This window comes from Dermacentor silvarum, chromosome 5 (genome assembly GCF_013339745.2).
Source record: "Dermacentor silvarum isolate Dsil-2018 chromosome 5, BIME_Dsil_1.4, whole genome shotgun sequence".
NCBI classification, from domain to species: Eukaryota; Metazoa; Arthropoda; class Arachnida; order Ixodida; family Ixodidae; genus Dermacentor; species Dermacentor silvarum.
Genome location: NC_051158.1, coordinates 31716707 through 31727566, shown reverse-complemented (window position 1 = coordinate 31727566; position 10860 = coordinate 31716707). Strand labels below are relative to the sequence as shown.

The window sequence follows — 10860 nt, the reverse complement described above, 5'->3', positions numbered from 1 at the left end:
CATAAGTGAGGTGGAGTGTCAAATCTACATAGCTGAGAGTTATGTTCAGTTCCGCTTTCGTTTTTGTAATGTTGCAGCACGAAGTTCACTGTGGGGGTTTGTAGGAGGCTGGAGTCAGCTGGAGTGTCGCTAGTTGAAATTTAACTCGTTTTCTTTTGTTGACGGTGGTTTCGCCTAACTGTAACGGCCCGTTGGTTTTGGTTCTTTTTTTTTTCCGCGTGTATACGTCAGCTTATCGTGCGCATGTTTTTCCGGCTGTTGGAATGCGCTATCGAGGATAAATGTTGGCGATTTGTGAAGCGCTTCGAGTGGCCTTATCTTTTAACAGCGGCATTTTATAACACATGAACGGCAGTCGTTGGGTACCTGAGTACGGTGGGTGCCTGGTAGCGGCGAGTTGACTGTGCAAAGATGAGTATCGCAGCGCGCTTTGTTTTGCATCGCCGTCGTCTACTGCCATCAACATTCGTAAGGCGCCCGAAGTTTGAACCGCGGTTGGAACACGTGAGGTTCGTCAGTCGTCTCCACAAGCACCTTTCGTAAGTGTCGTAATTCCGGAATTCTGCCAATGCGCGCGCCGCATTGTCGACATGACGGGTGTCACACGGCGCACGCACTTCGATCGCGATCGAGCCCGATCCGGATCGAAATTCTCAACCGCGATTGGCTCACTTGCGCAAGCTACTAGTATGAACCAATCGCGGTCGAGAATTTCGATCCGGATCGGGCTTGATCGCGATCGGAATTGGCTGTGTGACACCGTTATTCTCTGCTCGATCGCCGGCGTTTGATCGTTTCGCATATGTCTCTCACTGTCATTCGCAGTAACAACGACATTGACGGCTGCTGGGATGTTGTTGAAGATCCGCCGAAAGAATTTAACTTTTCCAGAGACATTATCGACTTCTGGGCGGCTGAGAAACAGGTATACATGTCGAGTTTTTGTTTTTGTTTTGTTTCTTTGATTACCTCGGAAATCCTATGATGGGCCTCAGATTTTCGCTGAGGCGCATCTTGGGGCCGTATTCTGAAACAATACACTTCGGCGATACTATCGCCTTGGCCAACGGCGCGCGCTGATTGGCTGTTTTAGCAAAATTTTATCAGATGATTGGCTGGTTGGGCACGACGACAACATCCAATTTTGCTCAACCAGCCAATCAGCGCGCGCCTGACGGTGATATATGATAGGTGATAGGCCTGACGTTTGCCTTATGTTGTGCACGCGCCTCGGTTTAATGACAATCGACCTATATAATTTAGATTTATAGAAGTATGCTAGAAAACTCAAACTGTCACATGTACGTTTGTACATTTGTCTTATTTTTTCGGTTATTAAAAAAAAAAAGAGAGAGATCAAGCAAGTGTCACCAATGTTTCATTCGCAGAAAAAGAGCCGTGGCGACATGCCTGCATTCTGGTTTGCTAAGGAAACCAGCAGTGAGCCAGATATCAAATATACATTTTCTGATCTCAGCCACCTTTCCCAGAGGTAAGGCACTGAAATTGCATTCACGATTTGAGTTGCCAGAAATGTGACATCATCATTCTGGGTACAATTATTCTCCAGTAGCACAAATAATTCGGACAGTAGCCCAAAAAATTATTTGTGCTACTGGAGAAGAATTGTACTAGCTAATTATTAGCAGAATGTTTGAGTTGACCTATCACAGTTGTACTTGTGAGTCTGCGACAAGTAACGTCACAACACTTGTGCAACCGTTCACCGTACGGAAACAACAACGGAAAAGCTGTTTCCATGATGCAGTTTTTTTGTGTTTCATGTGACCCCATATGTGTGTGGTACACCAGCCCATTATAGATAGCTGGCCATGCCCAAACTATAGTTCTTCGTGGACTCTGCACACAACATAAAATAGCAGAACCTTGTCCACTGTGGATGCCTAGCCTTGGCAGCATCAGCATCCATGTTGTTATTTGCACATATATGACATATTTGCACACGGTCAGACGACATACATGATGCTGGATTAATTGTGAAACTCAGTGTTAGCAAGCAGAAACGAATTGTACAGGTTGCAAAAACTAAACTAGAAGCAACATATGTGGAGCCACTTTGCACATTCATTTAACAATCAAAGACCAGTAATCATTTAGCGTAATTTCTGTTGTCAGGTGACCCACTGGTTGTGCTAGTAATTGTGCAGCCCAGAAGGGCACTGTAGCCCCACAAAGTCAAATAAAAGTTTTAGATCGTCCCTTAGTTCCGGCGAGCTTCCTTGGGACTGGAAGACTGCAGATGTTGTTCCGGTTCGTAAGGTAGGTCCGCGTAAATTTGCACATTACGGACCTATATCCCTCACTAGTGTGGGCTGCAAGACATTGGAACACGTATTATGCGCAACCGTTTTTTACTGCTTAGAGCCAATTTTTTCAACCGTGCTCAACATGGGCGGGCTTTTCCTGTGTCACACAGCGGCTTGAATTTTTCCGTGACATTTTTTCTTCATTTGACTTTTTTTAAATAAAATAGATTGCGTTCCCTTTTGAAGGCATTCGACACTGTACCGCACTCACTGCTGCTCCTTAAGATGTCTTACCTTGGCTTTCCTGATTCCGTGCTTGGCTGGGTGCATAATTATTTTCAGGTTGCTTGCAAAAGGTGGTTATAAACGGCTGGAAGTCATACTTTGTGGCTGTCACTTTGGGAGCCCCACAAGGGTCTGTTTAGGACTACATTTAATTTCTCGTATATACATCAAAGACATAAGTCTAAACATAACATCTTGCATTGTAGCTCATGATATATAGTTGCATTCGGACATCATATCTGCCAGCCGTCTTGTGCCATGTACTTTTATTGCAGGGTGGCTGGCTTCTTCAAGCATGACCTTGGCCTTAGCAAAAACAGCCGGCTTTTGGTGATCCTGCCAAAGACGCCAGAGTTCTGGCTTGTTCTCTTAGCAGCCATCAGATGCGGTGAGTCTGGGGCCGAGGGAATCGAAATAAAATTCAGCGGTCTCGAGGCAACGGCCAGTTAGTGTAGCGCTGTGGAGTACAGTCGAGCCCAGCTGCAACAAACCCACTTGGAGCAAACTTTCAACTACTACGAACAGTTTTCTCAACAACTGGCATGCTTCGTAAGGAGTCTACAAGAGAACCGTCCACTTATGATGACCCAGAGCCCTGCTCAGTTCAAATGCACCTGACGGTATAAACCTTAGCGCAGAAGCGCCTTGACGAGCACGAGCCAGGGATTGGCTCCAAGTTGTCTTGACATCATCTGCCTTACGCTTCATAGCTTGCTCAAGAATTCAGTATCCACCAGGGGGTTTACCTACAACTATCTTGGCAGGTTGACAAACCTGTGGAATACCAATGTTGAGTGGAAACTATACTCGAACGGGCTCAGTCACCAGTTTATGCCACTAAATGTAGCGTGCATAACTTCTGGGAAAAAAAGAGCCTCTCTGCACCTTGTTGAGTTTTGTGTCAGTAGTTTTGAAAGCAACTACAACTATAGCGAACTTCTAAATTAGCGAGCACATTTTGTGCAGAGAAGGTGTTTCCGGGCTCAACTGTATAAAATAGTGTTGACAGACAGGACAGAGAAATAGACGGTACTGCAACATGAGCACCAGCAGTTGTGTTGTTCAACTTCTCCGTCTCACCTTCGTCGTTTGTGGAGTAGTTTCAACTGTGGACAATTTGTTAATATCCTGTATTTTTAATTTTATTTAAAGGAAAATTGTCAGGAAAAAGTTTTGTGGCTTATTTTACAAGTACAACATTCCATTTCGTTCTTCTCATCTTTTAGGAGAAGAAGCACTCAACTAAGCAGAGAAACCAATGTACTTCGTTAATGCATGTGGGTGGGCCTGTTGGTTTGTGTTCAGGATTAAAAAATGCAGGTTGACCAGATGAAGGCAGAAAAAGAGAAAGCACTGTGTGCATAGTTGGCAAACTCGTTCATGAGCCAAATGACTCGGACCAACCCGTGAGTACAAGTCTGCGCGAGCCCGACTGAACTGAATTTCAATGACTCTGAATTAGTTTAATTTATTTTGCCGACCTATGACTGCTTGTGTGTGTCTTCTTTCTTCGTCTCGTCGCGCTGCACATTTTAATCACAAACCTAATGTAATTTCTCGAGGCTCTCAATGTTTTACATGCTTAACAAGCAAGTAATATATCACTCAAATATCCGCAGGTTATAACCACTGAATCGGCACATTATATATAGCCAGGCACGGCTGCTGCGGCCAAAAAATTATATTTCTCAACCATGTCTGTTGGCGACGTTATATTTATTATGCTGTATGGTGGAATCGACTTCTCAAAACCACTTTAGTGCACTTACCTTAAGTGCAGTCTGTGTTATCTAAGTGTTAACTAATATACACTTATATCATAGTCCCTTAATAGCTTTTTCTGGTCACGAAACTCCCGCCTTAGTTTGTGGCGGAGAAAATCATCCAACCACATTGACCGCACAGGCCCTTCACGTGGTGCAAGGTTTTGGTGAACAAAAATTGAATTTCTCACAGTAAAATCCGTCAGAAAAATGGTAAAGTACCACTTTACCATTCGGTGTCGGATTCGCCATCAGATTGTTTACCAATCGGCTTCGGCGGCTTCGTGTGTCAGCAGACGACGCGCATAGAATTCTTCTTACTGAGAAATCTGTCGTTAGTTGGCCCAACCGGCTTCGATTAAAAACTTTTAAGCGACTTTTATGCGCTGTACTAAGAATAACACATTAGCGGCGTGGCGTTGCCAATAAACGACAATTAACCTGCATGACTTCAAGGTGGTGTGCTAGCTGTTACCAAATCCCGATTGCACTCAAGCCATTCAGGCGATGGTGACATATTCTAATCACATATGTACCATAAATTGTTCTAAGACGTCAGAATTAGTTTGGAACAGGTACATTGGCAGATCGTAGCCGTGAATGGAACGCTTGCTTGAAGGAAAGTATTGTCATTTTCATGTATTGCAAGCTTAATTTGCTAGTTTTCGTGCATAATTATTCCAAATGTGCGACAAAGTTCTTGAATCGCGAGCTTTATTTCAAGCAAATCTAGAATCACGCATGCGGACACACGCAGGCGCATGCACACACACACACGCATGCACGCACACACATGCACGCACAGACGTGCACATGCACGCACACAGTCACACACACAGACACCTGCACTCGCACGCACACACACGCATTCACGCACACGCACACACATACAAATATAAAGTACGCGTCCAAACTTTCAGCCCAGGCTGGCCGCATCTGCAGTCTCTCCGGGTTTAAAGTGGAGAAAGGTGGCCTCACAGCTGCGGTGGCGCCACAGCGCGGCGGCTTCATGGGACATCAAGCTCTCCCATAGAGTGGCAGCGGAGTTTCATGACCAGAAAAAGTATCGAGGGACTATGCCTATACTTAGTGTAGTTCGTTTTCGCGTAAACCCTGATTTTACCCAATTTTTACACCCCGAATATGTTTCATTAGAATCGAGTTAAACCAGTAGCGCACCCAGGATCTCTGCCAGGGGGAGGGGGGGGGTTGACAGTTGGCCAATACCATCTAAACAGCACTAATTTCAATTTCTTCACGGGAAATTGTCGAAAAATGCGCTTTTTGCGAGTGTGCAGACGATTGCGCGTCTTACATCTATAGTTGCAGTACTCAAAGGTGCAAGGAAAGAAAAGGGGTTGAATAAAAGTGGGGATTAACTCAGCCTCAGGGGGGGGGTTACAACCCCCGAAACCCCCCCTGTCGGTGCGCCACTGAGTTAAACCCAATTTCTCCCTGAATTATTAAACCACATACCAACCAATTCTTCTTTTACGTTGCACAGAGTTTGTGGTGCACACACGCTAGCTAACCTGCCTCAGGACAACAAAGTTAGATCCTGTTGGCTTAAGTGAACTCCAGTGACCTATAGTTAATTTCACAAGCTGTGTGCAGCACTATGGACGCTACACAGCTCTCAACCAACCGCCCAACGAGCACGCCTAACTCTGAGTTAGTAACTCATCGTGACATTCTATGGAGGCTGGCTGAAGAAAAGCGACAATAGGTGTTCCAATATGCTAGAAAACCCTTATGTTCCCCTGATTGCCAGCTTGAAACAGATTTATCTAATTTTAACGCGATAGCGTTATGGAGCTCGTCATACCCGTCATTAAAAGAACGAAAAAAAAAGAAATGAATGTAATTAATTACTTAGTACATTGTAAATTTAACCCGAAAAAACAAACAAATTTCGGAATGGTTCCACAAAAACCCCTATTTCTCCCCGATTATCAGCTTGAAAAATAGCACCCAATTTTTATCCCCCGAATTAAAAAAATATAAAACCCGAAAACGAACAACCCTACTTAGTACTACATATATGTGTGTCGTGGCTCCTGCTTCAAGGTATTTTCTCAAGGCAAACCGATAGTGCACTCGGCCGTTTCTTTGCATTCTGTCATAAGCGCTCTTGGCGTGATCCACTTCAGCTCAGTGGCTGTGGCATACTGCCACTGAGCATCAGGTTGCAGGTTCGATTCCCGACCGTGGCAGCTGCATTTTGAGGGGGGTAAAAAAACAGCAACAACAGAACAACTTGTGTAGTTAAATTTAAAAGCACATCAAGAAACCCCAGGTGGTCAGAATTCAGAGAAACTCCACTATTACGTCTCACCCAGTCCCATATAGCTTGGGGATGTTAAACAGAATCAATCAATTAGTCTTTTCCACTGCACTGGATCAGTCGATGTGGCACTCTGCTGCCGAGCATTTGTGTCACAGGACTGAATCCCGGCCACAGTGGCTGCATTCCTCTGAGGTTCTGAAGATTGCGGACTTGGGCACGTTGGTGCATCATTACGGAAAGAAAACAGTGCCGAGGTGTGCATCATCAAAAATGCCAATGTGCTGATACTTGAGGTGCTGGTTACAGACCCTCGGGTGGCCAAGTCTAGCCCGGAAGTCTCCACCACAGTTGTCCCTCGAAGCTCGCAGCCGCAGCTTTTTTGACAAAAGAGCAACTTAATCTCAATTCATAGAATCTCGAGCAGTTGATGCAGCTAGGTTTTTACCTGAAACACAGTTAAAAACTAGTCGGAACCAGTAGCCACATTAACGAACTAGTTGGACTGAATGTATACAAGGTTTTACAGAGTTCAATTACTTTTTGTGTCTTCATATGTATGTTTGTGATGATTATCATCATCATTGATCATCATCAAGGAAAGCCTCAGCCTGGAGCCACCGTTTCGACAGGGAGTTGTTGCCGTGACAAAGACAAGTGCCCTTGTTGAAACATTGGGTTCATTTTTAGGCTTCTCGTGTTCAGCGCTTCTTAATCCCTTCAAGTCTCGTCTTTCTCTGACTCAATCCTCCGTCTTGTGTGTGCTCTTTTGTAGTGTGTCACAATGTTGGTGATTATAGCTGCAGCCGCAATCTGCTTTCCAGGCATAACTCTCACCACCTGCACTACCATGCTTACGGAGAACGACATCAAGTTCCGGATGGCGAAGTTTCAGCCCGACTGCGTCATAGCTGGATTGAACGAGATGGCTGCAGTTGATGAGGTCCTGCTATGTAGGCCCATTTGCTTGTTTGCTTACAACTTGCTTGTGCCTCTTGTCTGCATTAGATTGCCGTAGTTTCTCTTGGAGTGCTTGAATTTTTCTTAGTAGGCGCTGCAAGTTCGTAAAACAACCCGGACCAAAATGCAAGAACTATAAAAGTGGAAATACAAATTATCCACTTGCATCAACAGCAAAAGCACTGATGACGATAATGATATTTAATATATGCTGCATACAGCTTGAAACACTTCTGATTGTACCTGTGGTATAAGTTTCAATACTACGTGTAAAGTGTTTTTGTAAAACGAGCTCGAAGGTAGATGGCGAGGTGTCTGCGTTTAACTTCTATATGTTGTCATATGGTGGGCTCACTCCCTTCCTTACGTTTTGCAATGTTTTACGTCGAGAATATTTTTTCAAGTGGCTTGATGGAATGCTTTTAAAGTGTGCTAGACATGAAATAGTTCATGTTCTCGTGCTGGATGTTCCTATAGAAAGTTCTTGCACAGAGTTCACATTCTGTGAACTTGACAAAGCTCACTGAAGAATTGAAAATTTCTAATCCATTCAGCAGTTATACACGGTTATTATGATTATGAAGATGCAAGAAATGTGGTGAAACAAAATTTTCCATGGAGAGAATGTACCGTATTTACTCGTTTGTAACGCGAGTTTTTTTTCCAGATTTTTGCTACCTGAAGTCAATCCTCGCGTTACAATCGAATACCGAAATTCAAGTTGTCTAAAGAGTGCAATGATGCACCCAATTCTAATTGACGAGTGAAAGCGCGTGAGGGACGTGTGCGCTTTCACGGGGAGCGAACGCACGGTGGAGAGCAAACGCGAAGTCTTCCGTCATGCGAAAGGTCGTGGGGGGGATGGGAGCGGAGGCGACATTTAGCTGCGGCACCAAATGCGTATCTTGCGACTGGGCGCAAGGGGAACTGGAGACTCAATTTCCCACGCGAAAGGAGGAAAGCCGGAAGGCAGCACAGGAGGGAGGGGGCGCGGCTTCTACTCTGCCACCATGCTGCGTACTTGTACTTTGCGCCGCTGCGGGCTGTCGCGCGCACCGTATCTTGAAAGCGATCTCCACACTGCTCTTACCTTTGTACGCGCTGTGCTTTCGCCGCTCAGTTTCCGTTCAAGCGATAGACCGCACGAACCTTCGCTCGCTGCTGCTGGTGCGCTTGCTCACGCTAGCGTTTTGACAGCGGTTGTGCGCGGTCATTGAGTGTGGTCTATTCATATTTGCTTGTGTGCGCCGACACCATGCTTGTTAATTCAGTTAGTAAGCGAATGTGTCCAAGTTTATACAACCAATAAAACTACTGTCCTTTCTCTGTATAGCTCTGTACTAATTTGCTATTGCAATTGATGCTTTGCCTTTCAGGCGAAACTGCGACTTTTTCATGCATCCGGTGGTCTCGCGTTACTTTAGCGGTTTTCTTCTTTTTCTTTTTTTTTTTTTTGCTGGACGCAACAAATCACGCCTCGCATTACTTTTGCGGTTTTATTTTTTTCTTGTGGACGCAATGAAAAGTCAACCCTCGCGTTACAATCGTGGTCCCGTTACAATCGAGTAAATACGGTAATTGGCGCCTGAAGGAGTTATAGGCAAAGTTTGCCTTCAGCCACGGCATTGTGGCAACATTTTCCGCTGTGTCATGAAGCCATGCTTGAAAGCGAAATTTACTGTGCCATGGAAGCCACTTAAGGCTTCAACAGAGAACAGCTATGAATTCAACGATGACTGCACATACAGAAAATGACTGTTTGCAGAGATATTTGCTGTCTGTTGCTTTCATAAAGATTTGGATTGTATGCAGTCATTTGTGCATGTTGTACTCATGGATGTTTTTTTTTTCTTCTCTGGGTGGTGTTATTGAGCATTCATCAATTGCAGGAGAGGGTTACACTTGTGAAGATGCTGTGCTTCAGTCTTGGCAAATTATTTGTGCTATGACAGTTCATGTTGCCGATAAAAGTTATTCGCAGCATGAGCAAGTTGTGAGGCTGGGGTGTTGATTGCATTGCTTTGTTTTTTTTCTTCAGGAAGTCTAAGGGCGTTAAAATCTAGCTGCGCAAATTTGGGGCAGGCTGCTTTGTAGCCTGGCAAGAGAGATAGAGAGAGAGAAGTTTAATGATGCGAAATGCAGAGAGGTCGGCCTAAGGTAACTTCCTCTAGCCAGCTACCCTGGCAAACATTCTGCAGAAACCTACCTTGCTCTCATAACTTGTGAAAGCTTTTTTCTCCAACATTCTTCTTTTACACCGAGCCACATTTGAGCGTTTAACGTCAATAAATTATTTTCGGTGTCATATGTTCACGTATGCTGTTGTGTAAAACATTATCTGTGCAATTTAGAATATGTTGTATGTTTCTGAGCAAAGTCGGAAAACCTTCTTTTGCCATTCACAACACTTACATCGCAGGTAGTGAATTCTATTCGCGTTCACAGAAAGCGCATAGATTTAATGCTCTACTTGGAATGTGAATTCAACGACTCTTACCTTTGCAGGTGGTCAGGAGCTTCGACTGCGTACAGCACAAAGTGCTCGTCTCAAACGAACCAGCGAGGTAGTCACTTGCTTAACAATTTTAGAACTGTGCACTGCACTTGCTTTTCGTTACTTTCTCGGGCGTTACGAGAGGTCATGTCACATGTGTCACTTCTTATGGGCCCCTCACCAGGCCCTATTGCAAATTCTAGTTGTACACTGGAAGCTGTAAAACACCACTGGAGCGTTTCACTGGAAACACGCACTGTAAAAAGGTATTTGTACGTGTGACCGTGAAGCAGGAGTCATCGAGAATGAATGGGTGTGCTGTTTGGTTTGAAATTTCAGATGCTTATGGCGGCTCGTAGCACCATAATACTAAGCGAACACGATCGTCAGCGCATCGTGTATATGCTACGCTTCTTTGTTTAAAATGGCCAAGCCTGGCGAGGGGCCTAAAGACAAAGTCTTTCTTAATGCGTTACCCCCAGTTTTCCATATCGGGTATCCGGATTTCTAACCTACTTCATGGGCTACTTCATGGGCCAACGTAGTGCAGTCTAAAGATTTGGGCCGGTCCCGTGGGTATGTGCAGTCTACCGTATTTATTCGACTATGGGTCGACCTTTTTTTTTTTTTTAATTCCAAGCGGATTTCTGCCATCGGCGTCGCCGTCGCCGTGAGGTTCCGTATGACGTCCAACGGCGCTGAAATCGTCGACACACGCTGTATGCTGTATGTGTGAATGAAAGCGTGCGAGGGACGCGCGCTTTCACGGGGAGCGAATGCACGACGGAGAGCAAACGCGCATTCTGC

The 10860-nt window shown here is 44.9% G+C and overlaps 1 protein-coding gene across 4 annotated transcripts in view; it reads left to right on the top strand.

The window, feature by feature from the left end:
- The first annotated feature begins 89 nt into the window (after window positions 1-89).
- LOC119453245 (acyl-coenzyme A synthetase ACSM3, mitochondrial) overlaps window positions 90-10860 on the top strand; it is a 28120-nt gene continuing 17349 nt past the window's right edge. For 2 of the 4 annotated variants that reach the window (XR_005192235.2, XM_037715269.2), the window contains exons 1-6: window positions 90-539; window positions 826-925; window positions 1389-1492; window positions 2828-2940; window positions 7424-7542; window positions 10065-10123. Coding sequence is in view for 3 of the 4 variants with exons in the window: in XM_037715269.2 (XP_037571197.1) it covers window positions 412-539; window positions 826-925; window positions 1389-1492; window positions 2828-2940; window positions 7424-7542; window positions 10065-10123 (623 nt within the window). In the remaining variant the exon portion in view is untranslated. The remainder of the gene's footprint in view (window positions 540-825; window positions 926-1388; window positions 1493-2827; window positions 2941-7423; window positions 7543-10064; window positions 10124-10860) is intronic. The other 2 variants (XM_049667654.1, XM_049667655.1) reach the window with 2 other exon arrangements.